At 42.5% G+C, this 19,690-nt stretch overlaps 3 protein-coding genes across 4 annotated transcripts in view; 2 read left to right on the plus strand and 1 right to left on the minus strand.

Annotated features, from left to right (window-relative positions):
• Positions 1 to 14,602, minus strand: part of tbl3 (transducin beta like 3) — a 16,482-nt gene extending 1,880 nt beyond the window's left edge. The window contains exons 1-22 of the mRNA XM_020616471.1: positions 14,401 to 14,602; positions 14,225 to 14,276; positions 13,816 to 13,911; positions 13,360 to 13,407; positions 13,069 to 13,210; positions 12,867 to 12,951; positions 12,493 to 12,663; positions 12,286 to 12,361; positions 12,085 to 12,181; positions 11,761 to 11,981; positions 10,866 to 11,007; positions 9,086 to 9,144; positions 8,718 to 8,824; positions 8,490 to 8,625; positions 5,371 to 5,610; positions 4,996 to 5,066; positions 4,556 to 4,712; positions 4,177 to 4,235; positions 3,237 to 3,340; positions 2,007 to 2,078; positions 1,454 to 1,612; positions 589 to 682 (exon numbers count right to left, since the gene is read on the minus strand). Of these exons, the coding sequence (XP_020472127.1) occupies positions 589 to 682; positions 1,454 to 1,612; positions 2,007 to 2,078; positions 3,237 to 3,340; positions 4,177 to 4,235; positions 4,556 to 4,712; positions 4,996 to 5,066; positions 5,371 to 5,610; positions 8,490 to 8,625; positions 8,718 to 8,824; positions 9,086 to 9,144; positions 10,866 to 11,007; positions 11,761 to 11,981; positions 12,085 to 12,181; positions 12,286 to 12,361; positions 12,493 to 12,663; positions 12,867 to 12,951; positions 13,069 to 13,210; positions 13,360 to 13,407; positions 13,816 to 13,911; positions 14,225 to 14,276; positions 14,401 to 14,432 (2,420 nt within the window). The 5' untranslated portion in view covers positions 14,433 to 14,602. The remainder of the gene's footprint in view (positions 1 to 588; positions 683 to 1,453; positions 1,613 to 2,006; positions 2,079 to 3,236; positions 3,341 to 4,176; positions 4,236 to 4,555; positions 4,713 to 4,995; positions 5,067 to 5,370; positions 5,611 to 8,489; positions 8,626 to 8,717; positions 8,825 to 9,085; positions 9,145 to 10,865; positions 11,008 to 11,760; positions 11,982 to 12,084; positions 12,182 to 12,285; positions 12,362 to 12,492; positions 12,664 to 12,866; positions 12,952 to 13,068; positions 13,211 to 13,359; positions 13,408 to 13,815; positions 13,912 to 14,224; positions 14,277 to 14,400) is intronic.
• A 1-nt stretch (position 14,603) lies between these two features.
• LOC109969531 (RING finger protein 151) lies at positions 14,604 to 17,015 on the plus strand. The gene is made up of 4 exons (XM_020616472.1): positions 14,604 to 15,011; positions 15,611 to 15,780; positions 15,887 to 15,983; positions 16,149 to 17,015. Exons 1-4 carry the CDS (start codon positions 15,006 to 15,008, stop codon positions 16,614 to 16,616), a joined length of 741 nt encoding a protein of 246 aa, XP_020472128.1. The 5' UTR covers positions 14,604 to 15,005; the 3' UTR covers positions 16,617 to 17,015.
• A 338-nt stretch (positions 17,016 to 17,353) lies between these two features.
• On the plus strand, positions 17,354 to 19,662 carry rps2 (ribosomal protein S2). 2 transcript variants are annotated; one of them, XM_020616431.1, is made up of 7 exons: positions 17,354 to 17,376; positions 17,662 to 17,799; positions 17,908 to 17,997; positions 18,541 to 18,648; positions 18,757 to 19,090; positions 19,361 to 19,452; positions 19,536 to 19,662. In XM_020616431.1, the coding sequence occupies exons 2-7, from the start codon at positions 17,665 to 17,667 to the stop codon at positions 19,614 to 19,616; spliced, it is 840 nt and encodes a 279-aa protein (XP_020472087.1). In that variant the 5' UTR covers positions 17,354 to 17,376; positions 17,662 to 17,664; the 3' UTR covers positions 19,617 to 19,662. The 2 variants fall into 2 exon arrangements, with proteins under 2 accessions (XP_020472087.1, XP_020472086.1); XM_020616430.1 differs by having other exon boundaries at positions 17,363 to 17,383.
• Positions 19,663 to 19,690: the final 28 nt, after the last annotated feature.

Below are 19,690 nucleotides of genomic sequence, written 5' to 3' on the forward strand. Positions count from 1 at the left end.
AGAAGTGAATCATTTATTGCTTGCAAACCAATGATGGTAAGATGATGTCATGGGGTAGGACTGGATAAGTCTGACTTCTTCCTACTCCATTCAAGCATGTACTAGGTATAAGCAAATTGATATTGGATTATGTGTAAAATTATGTGTGTTGTCATATCAACTGTTTTACATGCTTGAAAGAATAAATCAAATCAAATCAAGTTGGAAATAGCCACACTTCACACACTACAATCTTGTAAAACACTATATCTTTTTGTTATGTCATGTATCTGTTGTCTTGTCTCCCATGTTCGGTATTGTTTTGTTAATGTGTTACTTTGTTTCAATAAAAAAAAAAAATTGCCAACGTTCCGTGTTCTAGGCTAGGACTGCAGCTCACTAGCAAACACCACCACTTTCCCACTTCCTGTTTCCCAACAGACACAACGGGGGGTTTGACCAGATTGATGACATAATGTATAGCATGTTAAACCCACATAAGGACTGTGAGACAGTATCTTCTTACTAAGCGGAAAAACAAGGAGGTGAACTGTAATGAGTTGATTATTAATCTCTCAGGTCTGTAACATGCCTGTAAGGCTTTCTCACCTGGATGGTGCTCCAGCCACTCTCATCTTCTGCCACATGTAGTTCAGGAACATAGAGGCCTGTAGCAAATGTCCAATCCTCTGCATGTGTTTCTCTGTGGGAGAGGGAAGAGGAATAAACAGTTCATCCAAGGGTTTCATTCAGTCATCACTTCAGGCAAAATTAGATTTAGGATCAGGCAGGTTTATGTCCTCACAGTAGTCACAGTAGTCATGTTTACATCCGTTTTGCTTATATACACTGATCAGCCATAACACTATGACCTCCCGCCTTATACTGTGTACACAGGAGTCAATGCTGCGGTTGGTTGGCACTCGTTCTACTGTCAGGAAGAGCACAGATGTGTCGAGCATTCAGTGAAAAACTTGTTTAAAAGGAGTAAAACTGTGGTCGTGGATTTTTTAGACACATTCAACAGTTTGGCTCTTGTCAAAGTTGCTCAGGTCCTTACGCTTTCCTGTTTTTACTGCTTTGAAACACACCAACTTCTAGGGCTGAATGTTCACTTGTTGCCTAATGTACCTCACACACTGACAGGGGTCAACTGTAACAAAATAATGAATGTTATTCACTTCACCTGTCAGTGGTCATAATGTTATGGCTGATCGGTGTAAACTCCTTGTGTTTATGTTGAGACCAACGCCAGAGAAGAGAGGAACGTTGTTCCTCTTCAACCAGTACCTCTTCTGTCTAGCGTCAAGACACCATACTAAATCATTATCATGTTTAGGGGAGAGGTGTTATTTTTAGTTCCATATGTTTCATAGTAATTTGGGTATATAATCTCAATTAGAGCTACATAAATCCACCTCAGTGTCTTTTCCCAACACAAACTATTTGTCCCAAACACACAGACCCCGCTGACCTGTATATGGGATGAGCCCCTCCAGGTGTGTTCGTGCACCCTGGTACTGCAGCAGCTCCTCGGGCGGCAGGTGTGTGAGGAGCACCTGGAGGACGGCCTGGGCATCCAGACAGTTTCTGGCGTTGGTGTTCCACACCACACAGTAGCGCAGGAGCGACTCTGAGTGGGAGCGAAGCCATAACAGGGTGGAGTGTGAGGCAGCAGCCGAGGTGAAGGTGGAAAAGAGGAAAAAATACACTGGGTTTATAAATAAACTTTAAGCTATAAATAGGTTTTTATTAACTTCACTGAAAGGCAGTTTTTCCTTGGCATGTTGATGTTTCTGTGATGTGGGAGGGTGCCGGCATAGTGTTTGAAAGTGAGGCACTCAGCAAGATTTTAAGACCTCACCTACTTCCCCGTTGAAGTATTTCTGTTTATCTCACATCCATGAAACTTTCTTTATTCAGAGATTGATTTAAAACTTATATTAAAAACTCTTAGAATACACTTTCAGAATATCTTGTTTCTCTGCTCCATCATTAAAGGTTGAAGGACATTATTACACGGTTACCTTTCTGATCCTGCCGAAGTTTCAGTATTGTCTTCTCCAACAGCTTGCGGCTGTCATCCCCCTCTTGGATCGCTAAGAGGACCAGAGAGCAGCGTATCAAAGACAGCCAACACTCAGCTGCTGACATTTGTTCAGGTTAAGTTTGTAATAGCGGCTGGGCTTATTGTCCTCACACACAATACACTTTATCTAATTCCTCCCTCTGGACGGTGCTACAGGTCGTTGTACGCCAAAACAAGCAGATAAGGACAGTTTCTTCCCCTGTGCATCACACTGATGAACACTTAACCCATGACTGTATAACAAAATGAGGTTTGATTCAGACACGCTAATGTTTTCAACTCACATGGGTTTGATTCAGAGACACGCTAATGTTTTCAACTCACATGATAGTGAGGAGCTTCATTAGAAAGCCACTGCAGTGCTGCATCAAAGTCAAAAGTACTTTACCACATGCAATAAAAAGAGATAAAGTGGAGAATCCTTTGACATAAAAGCATCATGTGAAAGTAGTAAATGTCTGAGAGCTCCAGAGTCACTGCAGCATGATCAGAAAGAGGACTGAGGCCCCATCAGAGCTGCAGTGGACCAGAAAGACAACTGAGTCTTTCTAATGTACTCACAGTCTGAAAGCAATAAGAACCAAGTCCTTTTTTGTTGGTCTCCTTTTTGGCCCAGAGAGGACTGAGTTCAGTTCATTTAAAGGGGACCAAGTGTGAACCCCACTTTGGGACTTTTTGACAGTGCCAAAGTTCATCTAAATTAGTTCAGGCGGTTCACAACATTAACGCTTATAGCAGCTTTATAAACAAGCTGTGGGCTTTCCAGGAAACCTTTGGTCTTGCATCACCTGTAATTGTGCTCTCAGACATTCCAGCTATTCAACAGACACATTATTCCTCTATGTCATGGAACAGGACCACAGTGAGTGACAAGTAGAGTTGGTATGGTCAAGGAGCACGACAATCAGGGTGAACTTTTGTGTTATGTTCACAGGCCCTTCTCTGTCGGACCCGGTAGCATCAGTGCTCTGCTCTGAAAGTGAGCAGCCGTCTGCGGTGAGAGATGAGAGACTGACAAGACGACAACTTGTCAAGGTAACCACAGGTGAAAAGATACAGGAGGGGCTCGTGTTTTGTAAAGGACAAAATCTGCAGAACTGAGAACCAATGTGGAATGAAAATGCGGCATATGTTAAAGACAGTGGGAAAATGCTGTAGTATAAATTACCTTTGATAACAGTGAGTACAGTGTGAGGCTGGTCCAGTGAGATGGCGAGGCCGAGAGCCTTCAGATACTTCTTCTCGTGGAGCAGGTTGGACAACTCTTGCTGTCTTCGGGCACAAACACATAGACACAGGTTCAGACACAGATTCTTATCAGAATACCAAAGCACATTCTCCTGCACACACACAGGGGCCCTGACCTTTGACCCGGTGAGTTCTAACACACACAGTTTATCGAGCAGCAGGCCGCATGTTGCAGCAGGAGAAAAAGTAGACCCCAGTTTGGTCTGGAGTTTTAGTATATCTGAAGTGCTAAAGTCGGCAGCTTGGCAGATCTTTTACCTTCTTCAGTTCTGAGTCCCAGATATTTAACCTCTGGAGTTGTCAAGGCCTCGAGGGCCACTCGGCCATCCTGTGATTCATTATGGTACATGAATCAAGGTGTGGATGGGTGATGTCAGGGCTGCATCGTATGCAGCCGTCAAGCGATGCTGTAGACCAACTCCTCTGTTAAGTGATGGCCATTCCAGTCTGACAAAGATGGCTTCTTTAGCTCCTCTTTCTAAACATCCGTCTTCTCTTGCTAAGGAGTGTTCCTTGTCCTTCAGATACTCTCCTGTGTTGTGCGTTTGTGGAGCAGTTGTTTGTTAATGGCTCCACAGAGGTTAAATTCCCCAGAGTTTCCCCACCAGTCAGTTAGGACTGAAGAAGACGCTCAGATGAGTAAAACATCTTCAGAAGCTTCAAACAAGTCCAGCTGCCAACGTTAGCACTTCAGCTACACTGTCATCGGGATGACTGAGAATCTCCACAAATATCTGGAATCGAGTAATTCCTCCAGGACCTCGGACCTCCAGCAAAAAATGACGTCTACATTTTCCCACCACTTCAAAGGAGGATGTTTTTTTTTTCAAAGCTAAACGACAGTAATGTGTGCAACTTACTTGAGTATCAGATCCTCCTGTTTGGCCTGCTGCTCTGCCATCTCCACTTCAGTGACATCCTAGTGGTGCACAGAAAAAAAAACAGTGTTTTCTGATAGTCTGCACTGGAGATTCTTTTTCCCCGATGAATGGAGAGTGGTCAGTCAGTCGATACAAATACAACACATTATATTAACTAAACAGAACTTCAGTAAGCTAGTCTTGTTGTCATAGATGGACACCACGTCCCTTGTAATTATTTCTCAGAATGGGATTCAAATGCAGCCAAATAACCTGCTGCATCCTTTTAGTTAGAAGTTTGATAATTAATCAGCTCATCTTACACGTCTCTCTTCACGTCCTCTATTCTACAGGTGAGTTTCAGTGCAACCCCACTTACCACCCACACTGTGATGTTGGAATCTGCCGACCCAGTCACCATCTTGTCATCTTTGCGGCTGGCGTGGAGCCCCCACACTTTGTCCTGGTGGGCGTCCAGTGTCTTCACACACTCATTGGTCTTTATGGTCCAAAGCTTCACCAAACCATCTGAGCCGCTGAGGACAGAACATGATTAAGAGGGTTGAATTATACAACTGTTTGACTTTTCTTTAACAGAAAGACAGAATTTAGTGGATCTACAGGGATGCAGATACAACTGAAAACACAAGCTGGGTCCCAAATTCCTGTGAATTCTAAGGGGTGTGTGTGTGTAGTAGGTTCTCAGTGGTAACGCTTTACATTTGGAGGGGTAATGATTGTTGTTTAGTGCAGAAACTCAATAAAAAGAGCTATGAAAAAAAGAAAGGGGAGTTCTGCATGAGAGGTAGGCGGGGTTACCTGGTGAGCAGCTGAGTGCCCCGGCTCACAAAGATGGCCTTTAAAACTGATGCGTCGTGCCCCTCAAAAGTCTACAGAAATCAAGGTTAAAACAATCACATCATTTCCCTCTCAAAACCAAAAACATCTCTGTGGTGAAATAAACAGGAAGAGACAGGAGGTAAATAACCTTAAGTAGGAACACATCAGTCTTATTTCAGCTGAATGTCTCATCTTAGAAACCATATTATGTCCAATTAGTTCATCAATATGGAATAAAGTTTCTCAAAAAGAGGACAATGACAAGTGTTCTATTTCCTTATTATAATATACAAGTAACATACAATCAGCCATCAGTTCCTGTGTGACACATTCACAGGCAGCCCCGTGGCTCACCTTGAGGCAGCTGAAGTCTTGCAGGCTCCACAGCTTTGTGGTGCCGTCTGCAGAGGAGGTGGCCAGCACCTGGTCAACAGGAGAGAAGCAGACCGTCCAGACGCCACGACGGTGGCCCCGAAACACACCCAGCAGGGCCACGTTCCTCTCCCCTACCAGTGACCACAGCTTGGCCGTGCGGTCCTGGGAGCCCGAGGCCAGCAGCTTGTCATTGGGTGACACTGCAACACTGTTTACATCCTGGAGAAATGACGAGACAAAGAGAGAGAGAGAGAGAGAGGGGAGGAAGTGAGGAATAACTATTCCTAAAGTAGATGAGATTTCTGTAAATCCAGAAGGAAAACAAATGACTCTACTGTGAAATTAAACAGAAAAAGGTACAAAGATGTAAATCGCCTTTACAGATTCTCAAGTGAGACAGACTCTCTGAATTCCTCTCATTACACTGCCTTCACTGTCACCTTACACCATATTCCTAAGGTCAAACATGAAGATACAAGAAAACTTGATGGACGTCCTGTCAGTTGTTATATCTTAAATCAGGAGTGTGTAGGCATGTTGAAAATGTACATATCTTGCTAATAGTAAAAAGTTCCAGTAAAGCAAGCGGCCAGAGATTTCCTGTACTTCCTTAAGAGAAGAAAAGGGCCCTTTCATAAAGCGGTTTACAAAGAATTGGATGGAGACTGACTCACCTGTGTGTGGGTGTATCTAAAAGATTCCTCTCTTTTATGGTCTTATACATCCACAGTTTGTGCAACCCCTGGAATTTTGTGCAGATGCTTTTGCTTTTCTTTTCAACACCATTCCAACTACCAATACACCAAACACTCCATCACAATTAAGTCCTGTGATAAAAATGTTACATTTGTAAAAGTATGTGAACAGAAAGAAAGAAAGTCGCTTTTGGCTATTCCTGTATTAGAGGTCACCACATGTTGACATTTGGCGCGTGTTTTACGCCGGATGCCCTTCCTGACGCAACCCTGACTTGAACCAGGGCCACAGCGGCGAAAGCGCTGCGCCTTAACCACTAGGCTACCAGAGACAAAAGTAAAAGTATGGAAACATTATCAGCAAAATGTTCATTAAAAGATAAGGTCGGTCATTTTCTATATTAACAGCATTCTCACCGATCCCCATACAGAGACTAAAACCAACACTGAATTGCCTCTGCTCACGGTTAATGTCTGTCAGTCTCCAACCTGGATTCGCTTATTCGTCTGTGTACATGCACAAGATCTCTGTGCAAGCTTTCTGCTATAGGTTAATCCCAATGCCCCTAATTGCTTCCACATCTCCTTCACTTGTGTCTTTTCCTTGCGTCTTAGTCTCACCTACGTAAGATATAAGGAAAAGATGCAAGGAGAAACTGCTAGGAGAGAGGAACCGAGGAAACATGAGACATCCTTTCCTCTGATCCTTCATGTGAAGTGTCCATTCACAAATTACAATTACAGATAAAAGTGTGTCTGTCCATAACAAAGTTCTGTAAGGGATGAGCTCTTGTATCCTTGGTTATAGCTCCTCCAGACAGCCTCCTTGCTCCTCAGAGCAGAAATAAGGGCTTTGGGACATCGTCCATCATGGCGGACTGGAACGAAATCTGGGTCGAGTGAGGACCGAGGAAGGATAAAACAAGGGAAATGGGATTCACCTTTTCTTTACAGTCCACCAGCTGATTGACTCTCGTTACTTCAGGCGTTTGGAGCTTTTGGACATTTTAAACAAATATGCAGGTCTGGCGTTTCACAATGAAGAAACATGTCACCCAGGGCAGTGGTGTGTTTCCCTGATGTGTTTTTAATTGTTTTTGAACAACAGCGTAGGTCTATGACACAGAAAAACAAGCGAATCCCGGTTGGAGATATTGGACAGATGTTAACCAGGAGTAGAGGCAGTTCATTGTTGTTTTAGTCTCTGTATGGGGATTGTTGAAAATACTATTAATAAAGAAAATGACCAGCCTAATCCTTTAAGTACCAAAACCAAACATCTAATAATCTGCTAGTTATTTTCTCAGTAATCAACTGCTAACTGTTTAGTTTGCAAGACATTCGATAATAGTGAAAACAGCCCAAAAACTCTGCATTGACCTGATTCCCGCAAGTGACCTTGTTTATTTAAACAACTTTCCTTCACAATTTCAGAAAGGAAGAGAAGTGAGCTGACAGTAAGTCTACGCCTTTTATTTCAACTGGAGAGAGGAAAAAGTAATACTAGAAAAAACACGGTGGTGTAATGTGATCATTCCCGTTCTTCACATTAAAGAAAGAAGTAGAAATCCAGGAAACAGGAAACTCGGACTAGCAAAACTTCTAGATGTCTTGTACTCTAAGCAAATAAGGCAATCTGTGCATAGTTAGCATCATTTGGTGATGAGTGGAGCTGAATGAAAGAACAGACCATTGTCACAGACTTGGCTGGACAATCTGTTATGTCCCCTCTGAATTTCTGCACTTACTCAATACACCTGCAATACCTGCATGAACAAACAGTGATTTGACAGTAGGAAAACAAATGGTAACCAACGTTGACTGTCAACAAAAAGTCAACAAAAGCTGTTTTTCTTGTTCACACCAAAACATATCACACCTTTGCCTCCGTTTGATGACAGATTTCCAAAGAGGTAACAAAAAAAGGGTTAAACAATGGTTGTGTTTCCTGCTCAGTAATTACAAAAGGGACTTCTGAATGTCCACACAAAAGCCTTTCAAATATTAATCTGACAAGGAAATGCCTTCTTATTCACAAGCAATGTTTGTGTAATGAGGTGAAGCCAAGCAAGAGATGTGGAGACACCCTGAACTTCTGGTGTTGCACTTCCTCCTCAAGAACTGGTTTGAGGTTTGTTTTCAGCTGAAAGAAAACACAGCTCTTTCTCTGATATGATCATGTAAAACTTAAAGGATGTTTGAGGAATATATTCTGCAGCCTCAGTGTTCCCAGTCCAACTCTGGACACGAAACATTTTCACTTTCTATTTGATAAAAGCTAAACATATCTGTTTAGGTATACACCTGTACACTGTATATCACTTTCTTTGGGATGTTATCAGCTACAAATTGCTGTTTTTTGTTCCTTTCTTGGACTGTGTATGGGTTTTTTAAGTCAAGTACCTTATCGTGGACCTTCTCTGTGGTGCGGGCGGTGAGCTGATATACGTCTGTCGCTGTTGTAGACAAGTCTGCTGGTAGATCCCACACCTTAACAGTACAGTCCTGACTGCCAGACACTATGAAAGATGCTTTCATCCTGGACACAAACACAGATGACCACTGCAGTCACACAGACTGACAAAGATTCACAGAGTTCCCATCTTTTCTGAACTAGGAGTGGAGCGTTACCTGGAGCAGGAGATGGAGCCCACAGCATTAGTGTGGCTGGAGCCATGGGCCACACATCGCACCTGACCACTGTCACTGTCCATGTGCCACACACGCACTGACCTGTCCTGAAGACAAACACATTAGGCAAATGTCACCCTTGTCATAAACGTGCTAAACATGGCCCTATCCTGAAGACAAACACACATTAGGCAAATGTCACCGTTGTCATAAACGTGCTAAACATGGCCCTACATATTCAATGGCTTCTTCTGATCGTGTGGATTTGATGACATTAGTGGGTTTGCATTGACACTAGAATCCATGCATGAACCAAAGACAGAACTGTTTCTTTCTAGTTCCTTCCTTGTCTGCAGCTGTGCGCTCACCTTTGCACAGCTTGCAAAGAGAGAGCCTTTTCTGAACACGTCCAATGAGAGGACAGTATCTGTGGAAAATAAACAAAAACAAGAATCACAACAGGCATCTATCCTACCTGCTCATAATGTCACACAAACGTTTGTCTCAAGTCTGAATTCTTTCCATTCGGGCTCCTCTAATGACAGCTTTCATTTTCTCTAACCCTGCTACTGTTTATGGAAACTGTCTTTATGGTTTACCTTGTGCTTTTGGCAGCTGTGTTATTAAAAATCTATACATTATACAACAGAAGTGCGTAGACCCCTGTGCAGTATCACTTAAATGTCAAATGATTCACAATTACATCACCTCTCAATCAAGTTGATGAGCATTTCCTCTTAAGAACAATCAAAAGCAAATACTTTAGAAAGGTTATACAGAACATACAGGTCCCAAAGTAGGAACGCAATGTAACAAAAGTGAATACACCTCTAATCTGGCACACAAGTTGTAAAGCCTGTGATCATGAAACAAAATGTAGTACACCTGTTTCCAACTACCCTAATTGCATTAACATGATTATATAATGACCTGTGACGATCAGAAGATCCTAAATGGGATGTGTGTATCTACATGTCTGCATTGTGGCTTCACATGGAAAAGAAATGGCAGAAGAACAGAAAATTCCAATTGTGAGATTTCACAAAGATTAAAAAGGACAAGTATTTCAGTGACCAACTGCAAATCAGGAGGTGTAGAATGAGCCATAGTACCATTAATCAGAGCTGCAGTGGCCCTTCTGCTAAAATAACAATACTTGCACAATCTAGATCTGAACAACAGATAGACAGGTGCTTCAGAATTGGTACAGGGGTTATCAATGGAAATCTGAGTTTCTGTGACAAAACAGACAGTGACAGGACATTCCAAAATGTCAACATCTATGGACGGTGTCAACAGAACACCTTTGGCATATTTTAAAGAAAAAGGCAGGTCTCTCCAGAAATTCAAGTCAAGTCAAGTGTTTATTGTCATATGCACAGTGAGGAAACATGTTCCCCTGTAAAATGAAATTCTTACTTTGCCGTCCACACTAAAGCCACACAATGAAACATAACGCAGGTACATAGGTAACAAAAACTAAATCTCAAAAATCTAAGGCACTGTAAACCAGCAGATGAAAGAAGCATAATGAAAAATACAACAAGAACACAATACAGTGAAGAGCGGATGTATGCTACATGGAGGCTGTGTATGCAAATATTCAGCAGTGAATGTGCAATTATGCATGTGCGAACTGAGTGTGTAAACAATACGGGTGGAATTATATGAGGTAGTTCCTGAGTCAGCTGTTAAGACGTCTGATAGCAGTCAGAAAGAAAGAGTTTTTCAGTCTAGAGGTCCTGCATTTCACACTTCTGAACCTCCGGCTGGAGTGTAGGGGTGTGAAATTTGTGAAATACTGGTATCCTGTAATATTAGATATATGATAGTAGAAATATTTAAATTTCCAATCATCCATGTTTTCCAGTCAAGTAAAAGATTACTGCAGCTTTTAGAAATTATAATTAATGTTGCAAAAATAAACTGAAATTTGCCACTGACAATCTGGACTTGAAATATGTATAATTTAGAGAAAACTATTCATGAAAAATATTGATCATGTGTCATTTTTGCTACATACATCCATGGGTATATGGCAATACCATATAACATTTCTGCCCTCTTGTGAATGAAGTAACATACCACTAGGTGTTTTAACATGTAGATACATACACATCGGCACACCGCCCTCTGCTGGTGACTGACCTGTGTGTCCGTAGAGGATCTGGCAGCTGTTGGTGAGCAGCTCAAACACCTTCAGCTGGCTGCTGTTGGTGGCCACCACGATGTGGCTGTCACCTTCACCCAGAAACTTCACATCCAGCACCTCGTCATTGTAACCCACAAACTGTGAGAGAACACAATAGAGATAGAGAATGCCCATTAATGCTACAGAAAGGACAATAGAGCTAGAGTTTGGTGTCTGGGGAGGTGTTAGGATATGATGATGATGATGATGATGACACTTTATTACAGACTCAAGGTCCAGGTTCAAAACAAATAAAAGAACAGTTTAAAAACGAAACAATAAAAACAGAAAATACATAAAAACGAGAGCACAAGAACACCCATAAAACTACTGCCCCTTTAAAAGACAGGTATACCAGTGTTTCCAGAGGATAAACATAAGTGGCAGACAAATGGATGATGACTGTTACTGTCATCTGATATCCATCCATTCTCTATACTGCTTACTCCTGAATAGGGCCTGGAGGGCTGGAGCCAATCCCAGATGACACTGGACAAGAGACAGGGTCCACCCTGGACAGGTCACCAGTCTATCACAGGGCTGACACTTAGAGACAAACGACACACACCCACTCCTATGGGCAATTTAGACTCTCCAATCAAGCTAAGCTGCATGTCTTTGGATTGTGGGAGGAAGCCAGAGTACCTCCAGGGAACCCACGCAGGCACAGGGAGAACATGCAAACTCTGCACAGAAAGGCACCGGGTCAGCCAGGGCCGAATCCAGAACCTTCTTGCTGTCAGGTGACAGTGCGAACTACCGTGCCACTGTGCCCCCCCTGTCTGTAATCTGATATTTAATTTCCAAATAATAAATATCAGACTTTGATCCAAGTGTGATCCCAGTACCTACCTGCTGCTGTGTGGTGAGGCCAGGCAGCTGGTAGAGCAATATATTGTGTTCTGCAGTGACTGTGGCCAGTCTGGAGGAGGTGGGCAGGTGAAACAGATACGTTAGACTGCGGGGGTCATCGTCCTTCTCTTCCTCCTCCCCAGAGACAGGGGTGAGGGTGGAGGGGAGAGTCTGGGTGTAGACACAGCGTGCTGTGGTGGTCTCCCATACTCTCAGTACACCTACAAGGAGGAAGGGAGAAGGAGAGAGCTCAGGAAAAGCTTAGTGAAGCTGTTAGTGAAGGAACTATCTAATCTCATAGTGGGGACAGTGTGAGAGGAGAACCTTTACTGCCAGCTGTGATAAAATGCAAGTCTTTGCTCTTCACTCCAATCTGAGAGAAGTCCTTATTGTCAGGCAGCAGCACAACACCTTCCACAGCCTGGAGACAAAGAAAGCACACAGATATAAAGCTGCAGCATTTTTCCCATATAGGTGATTTTTGTTTTTGTTTTTTATGATTCAAATACAGCATCACAGTCTCACCTCATAAACGGGTACCGTTCTCTTGACTTTCCGAGTCTTCAGATCCCACACTGTACAGATCTTATCTCTGCCAGAACTACAAATAAAGACCAGCGCACAGTTACATTCAAGAAGGGCACAGCTTTAAAGCACACAGCATTAGAAACTTGAAGAATCTTAACTATTGTAAATAACAAGCCATCTATTGAGCAGCTGGATCTACTGTACCTGACCATGGTGCCACCATCAGAGCTGAAGCTGAGGGAGGTGACAGCGCTGTAGTGGCTCTGCAGCACACACACACACTGACTGGAGCGCAGGTCCCACAGGCGAATGCCACAGTCCAGAGAGGAGGAGAAGAGCTGCAGCCGGCTGATGTCTGGGTGGAACTGAACTAGGCTGCAAAGACACAATACAGACAGTTAGAATTGTTATTTTTGGTCAATAAATGTTGATAAAAAATTTTTGTAACTTCCATTTAAACCTGAAATCAGTAATGCTCCAACTTTTCACATTTCTGTGTTATAATACTTCACCATAAGCAAGTTCTGAACTAAGCACAAAGCTCAGTGCTGTTCTTGTTCCTAGATATCTGGACTTACTGTACAACGCCAGATGACCCTTTCAGGTTGTGAGTGCAGTACTGCTTCACCACATCCCAAAGCTTAATGGTGCCATCACATCCACCTGCAGGGCACCAAGAGAACAAACTCTAAACTGTACATTGTATGTGTAGTACAGACCCCACACAAACATGTGAAACAGCAGAAATGACTGATTATTATTTATCCTGTGTTAGCTGACCTGTGGCTAGGAGCGTAGAGGTGGAGTCAAAGGTCATACTGGCTACAGGAACAGTGTGAATGGCCTTCCACGAGCGAGTACACTGAGCTTGCCTCCAGTCCCACTGCTTCAGCAGCAGAGCCCTGCTGGCTGTTACCAGCAGCTGTGGAGGGACACAGAGCAGTGACATAATAAACACAAACCCCATATTCTGTGTGCTGATTATAGAAACTACTGGAAACATACTGGTGAGCTGTCATCTAAGGTTACACACCCCAAGTTATAGTGAAGTAATCTCAAGTGCATGATTACCTCATCATCACAGCTGAGTGCAAATGATGTGATGTCCTCCTGATCATCCTGCAAGCAAAAATATAGACACATATACTATCATTGGTCAGGATACATTTCTGCTTCATTTATTTGTTTTAGTTGACCTTATGAGGAAAAAAACAGTCCCATGACTGTTAAGAACCTTAATATTGTGGCAAAAAAGAAGTTATAACAATGAGATACAAGATACAAGTCAAAAACAATAATGAAAATAACTCTGTAGCAGAGTCAAATTCCTGTATGTTCAAACATAAATCTTAGATAAGACATCATCTGGCCTTTTATTATCTGTGTTTTTAAGGTGTAACCATATACTGAGCAAAAGGCAGCAACAGCAGGTCTATGCCAGTGGTCTTTCAGATACTAAGGCTGTTGTAAATATTATATTATTGTATAGCACTGATCTACAAAGGTAACCACCCACTCTGGACTCACATGCTCAATACTGTGGACGATCTTTCCTGTGCTGATCTCCAAAACATTGACACGAGATCCACAAGTGCAAAAGATGTACTTCTCATCTTTGCTGATCTGTATAAGGTGAACAGAGGGAGAGGTTAAACGGACAGTCGGACAACTTCAGTGTTCAAGTCAGTTTAGTCAGGCTCTGAAAATATTTGTGCAATATCCCCAGTACTATGGGCCGGACAAAAATCTGGATATCTGCATGACCTTTTAACCATTTTGTTTTAATACACCAATCGCAAGTCTCCAAGCTTTATGGCAGTATAATATTAATTCACTGAACGTTACTCTGGTAAGATCATTTCAGGCTGCTGCACGCGGTAACGCACACTGATTTTAGCAACACATTGCCACCCAAAACACAAGGCAGACAACTCACCTGCACTTTTCCTCCTTTGTAAAACGGTTCAATCTTGCTGGAAACATCATAACTGTAAGAGAAACCAGAAATGGGAATGTAAGCTGTAGCATATTTAAGTGATACAATAGCTTAACTTGTCTTAGCCAGCTAGCAAAGTTAACTGCCTGAACGTGTCATGTAACAATAAAACTTACTTAGTTTTAAAATGAAGGTTGGTATTTGCCATATTGCATACGAGAAATGCCGAATCTAAATATGTTTTGCAGCTACAGCAAATAAAATTGCTTATTTATCACTACACACGTTGGCTTCAGTCAAAACATTCATCCCGCATGTTGCTAACCAAGTCGCACACATTAGACGTCATCTGAAGACAGCGGTGATTGGCCAGAAGATTTTGCACCTCACACAGTAAAAAACTTGTCAAAACATAATTAGGTAGAAATAATACAATAAAACATATAAACCGGTAGTTTGATGGAATGTAAAACTTTACAAGGAGTAAATGATTTGGGTTCATTTGTGCTTCATATATATTTTTTACATTCTGCTCACAACAATCCACTGAGCTGTTTGACATGTCGGGGCTGAACTAGAACGGCAGGGAAAAGAGGCGCTCTTTGATTTTCTGTTCTCATTTGTTTGCACACACAGAAACACGCAGTCGCACCTTCGTGTTTTGCCAGGACTGTTCATGTGTTTTGCATAAAGTGAGTGTGTGGTCGTTGTGTGTCAAGTGAGAGGATCGATATGGAGTAGAGCAGCCTCGGGAACGGAAATTTGGTGAGGACAGAAGATTATGATGGTGAGCTGACTACAGCTTCGGTTTATTTATGTTTAATTTTTCACATTATTGACAGAAGGTCGTGAACAGTTTTAAAACTATCACACATACATAGGCATTAGTATGGAGACAACTACTATCATGATAATTTTGGAGAACTCTGAAATTTGCTTTCCCTTTGAAATAGAGTCTTGTATGAATATCGTGTTTTTAATAAACATTTAAACCCATTAAAGGTTTAATTAAAGAAATAATGCCAAACATCACATTTTTATAAGAGTGTTAGAATTATGTCTTTGTTTGTTTGTTTGTTTTAAGAGAATATAGTTTTGGTAGAGGCTGCATCTGCTTTTTGTAATCACCTGATCTGTTATATGACCTTCCAGAACAAACCTTTTTTGTTGTTGCTTTGTCTTTATGATGAAAACACTGTGGATGTGTTGTGGCATCTGCAGAGAAAGTACTCACCTGTTGATCCATAAAGGGTCAGAGTTGGCCCATTTTCTCGGGTGGTAGGAGGAAGGTTATTATTATCATTGTCTATAATAGCTCCACACAATTGTATAATAATTCACAATGATAACCCAGAATAAAGTTGTGTTTGCACTGGCCACATGTAGGCGGATCCAGAGGTATCAACACAGAGCGGAGGCTATGATGTGGATCTGTTTGTGGACACTCCTGACTATGATCTGATCTGCACCATATGCCAAGGAGTCCTCAGGTGTCCAGTAAGAGCTGCATGCCACCACATCTTCTGCAAGAAATGCATCTTACAGTGGCTGAAGAGGTAGTAAACATAACATCAATACTACTGGACAAGAACACTATAACATCATACTGTACTGGACTGTCTGTGATGAAGACCAAGACTAACTCCTAAATTTGTCCTCTAGGCAGGAGACCTGCCCCTGCTGCAGAAAGCCTGTTAACCCCAGCTTGATCTTTGTCATGCACAAGCTGCGCAAATCTATTGGATGCATGAAGATCAAGGTGAGAAACTGAAGATATACAGTACATAAATGAATTTGTACATAAATGTCACATAAAAGTCACCAGAGATGAAAGTTCAGAGGCTAAAGGTTTTTCTGTCATTGTGCAGGCATATGTGAACTGTGTTTTTTAACTACTTGGTATTCCTCTGTTTTTGGCCTACAGTGTAAGAATGAAATCCGTGGTTGTAGAGAAACTTTTGCCCTCTCTGAGCAGTACTACCACAGTGTGAGCTGTCTGTATGAGCTCATCTCTTGTCCATACCAGGGCTGCCGAGCCCAACTCCTCCGACGGGCCTTAGACACACATGTACGCTACTGTGAACACTGGTGCCAGCCCTGCCACATGGGCTGTGGGACGATACTCTCTCACCGCACCCAGGCTCAACACAACTGCTACAAGAAGCTGAGGCAGGAGTATGAAACTAGACAGAGGAACCACAGGGCCATCGCCACCGCCCTGCAGAGGAAGATGAGGAGGATGCAGAGCACCATGGCCCACATGAAGAGGCAGATAGAACTGATCTGTGAGAGCTTGGAGGTGATGGATGATCTGTGTGAGGTGGAGGAGGAGGACCACAGAGAGAGCAGTGGCAGCAGTGGGGCTCCATGTAGCAACAACAGCAACTGCTGAGTCATTTACTGCTGCTGGTTGGTTAGTGCTGTGTATAATTTTAACATGTGTTAATTTCTTTGGAAGCATGATTATGGATATGTAGGTAGGTTTATGATTAAAATGAGTGAATTTAAAGGAATTTTGCATTGCATCTGTTTTGTAAAATAAAGAATTTAACATTACACTGTTATCAGACCTGCTCTTGATTTTTATTCATTGGAAGAATTTTGAAGAAGGACTGGAAATCTGTTTTTAAGACTGAACTGTCTTAGTTTACAGTATATCAAGCTCATTTGATGTAAAGTTATATTTTATCAAATCATTCCATTGCTTCTGTTTGTCTGCTATTTGACACACCAGAGAGAAAGTTGTATTATTCTGTCACAGCGGTACTGTAAAGCTGCAACCAACAAATATTTTTCAATGCCAATAAATGATCATTTTCTTTAATAATTGATTGTTATATACAATGTAATAGTTAAAATGCACATAATTTTTCCTTGAAATTCACATTTCACATTCATATTTCTTGCTTTGTCCAACCAAAAAAGGTTAATCCGGCCATGGTGAGAATAAATATTACTATGTTCATCTAGAAGGAATAAAATAAAACTGACACCAACTTTCACCTTCCAGCCGTTTAAAAAATACGGGTCATGTTTCAAAAAGATGCCAATAGGGGGCAGTAGTTGTTGTAATTTTCTCTATTATCGCGATAACACGTCTAACAAAATTCGGCGGAACCTCTCCAGGGTCTTCTTCCTGTTTCATAGATCACGTAGGTTGTGTGTACAATTGTTCATTCCGATCATAATCCTTCATTATCTCATGCATCTATCTGCTAAACATATTGATTTTACCTCTAAGATTACACTTGAATATGATATTTAAAATACTTAAATATATTGATACCGTCAAATTAAAGTAGAGATATTTATGCATTTCAAAGGGTGTTCACGGCTTTGAATATGGCGTTGATACTCGTGTTCTGTGACAGAACGTTAAAAGAGATGTTTATAGATGCACATATAGGTGTGTTTATATTAGCATGTTTTCTCTGCAGCAAATGGCGGACGACGCCGGTGGTAGAGGAGGTTTTCGCGGAGGTTTCGGGGCCGGTGGCCGCGGTCGGGGCCGTGGACGCGGCAGAGGCCGTGGTAGGGGCCGTGGTGCTCGGGGTGGCAAATCCGAGGACAAGGAAGTAGGTTTCATACGATTAAAATCCCTAACTTAACTGTGTCCTACAGAACAACGTGTCTAGTAAGAGTATGCTGTGAGTATGGTTAATGGATGTTCCTTCATCTTTTAGTGGGTTCCCGTCACCAAGCTGGGCCGCCTGGTTAAGGACATGAAGATCAAGTCCCTGGAGGAGATCTATCTGTACTCTCTGCCCATCAAGGTATGCAGTATGGGAGGATGATAGTAATGCTAGGGTCGCCATCTATTATAAATATTTTAAGCCTGACATAACTGTTGCTTGTTTTATGTGGATTTTATGTGGCACCAGTGTTCACAGTAGCGTACATGTGTGTCTAAGGCCCGTCGGAGGAGTTGGGCTCGGCAGCCCTGGTATGGACAAGAGATGAGCTCATACAGACAGCTCACACTGTGGTAGTACTGCTCAGAGAGGGCAAAAGTTTCTCTACAACCACGGATTTCATTCTTACACTGTAGGCCAAAAACAGAGGAATACCAAGTAGTTAAAAAACACACCGACTGGGGCCATTTTTGAAACACATTTTCTTGGAGTTGCATCCATGTCTACTGACTTAAATACCTTAAGGACTTAATGCTGGGAAACGGGTCTCTGTCATGATTTAAAGGAGTCGTATTGATGGATGCATATGAGCTGCATGCAGGCATATCTAATAAGGCTTAGACACTCTTTTAATACTTGCTGTGGACCATATCATGTTCAAATCTGTTTTAATTAATCCTGCAGGAGTCTGAGATCATTGACTTCTTCCTGGGTTCTGGTCTGAAAGACGAGGTGCTGAAGATCATGCCTGTCCAGAAACAGACCAGGGCTGGTCAACGCACCAGGTTTAAGGTGAGGTTTTGTAACTCTGTATAGGTCTCCTGTTGTTTATCCTGGTTATAACCCTGTAATGCTGATGTCTAAGTCTTGACACCTGGTGGGCTTTGTCTTTGTCTACAGGCCTTTGTTGCCATTGGTGACTACAATGGCCACGTGGGTCTGGGGGTGAAATGCTCCAAAGAAGTGGCTACAGCCATCCGTGGGGCCATCATTCTGGCCAAACTCTCCATCGTCCCCGTCAGGCGAGGTTATTGGGGTAACAAGATCGGCAAACCCCACACTGTGCCCTGCAAGGTGACTGGCCGTTGTGGCTCTGTCCTGGTGCGTCTCATCCCTGCACCCCGTGGTACTGGTATCGTGTCCGCCCCTGTGCCCAAGAAGCTGCTAATGATGGCTGGTATTGATGACTGCTACACATCTGCCAGGGGCTGCACGGCCACCCTCGGCAACTTCGGTAAGTTTTTTCTGACAGCTAGGGATGATAATCTGCATAGTGTTTGTGGTTTTCTCCTTGCTCTGCTCAGCTTCGCCTCTGCAGTGGTGTAGTTGTCGTTTATCAGGAGAGAAAGTAACGAGTATCGTAATGCACGGCAGAAAGACTGTTATAGTGGTCTCATCTGTTCCCCGTTTCAGTGCTCAACAGTTTTTCAAGGGTGCTGTACTTTTGTGCTTGAACTCCACACATCTACTTAGTGTGTGTGTTTGTTTTTAATTCCCTCTCCAGCTAAGGCCACCTTTGATGCCATCTCCAAGACTTACAGCTACCTGACTCCTGATCTCTGGAAGGAGACAGTCTTCACAAAGTCTCCCTACCAGGTCCGTTCATAGCACAGACTGATTGGTCCTGATTTTTAACATGCAAGATTCATCTATTAACAAGCTTTTTACTCTTATTCCAGGAGTTCACTGACCATCTAGCCAAGACTCACACCAGGGTGTCTGTGCAGAGGGGACAGGCTGTCCAGGCAGCTACCTCCTGAACTTTTTGTACAGAGAATTGTTGAATAAACATTCTGAAACACCATATAATGTGTAAGCTTATGTTTCATGTGCT

This window comes from Monopterus albus, unplaced genomic scaffold (assembly GCF_001952655.1).
Source record: "Monopterus albus unplaced genomic scaffold, M_albus_1.0 scaffold174.1, whole genome shotgun sequence".
NCBI lineage: Eukaryota > Metazoa > Chordata > Actinopteri > Synbranchiformes > Synbranchidae > Monopterus > Monopterus albus.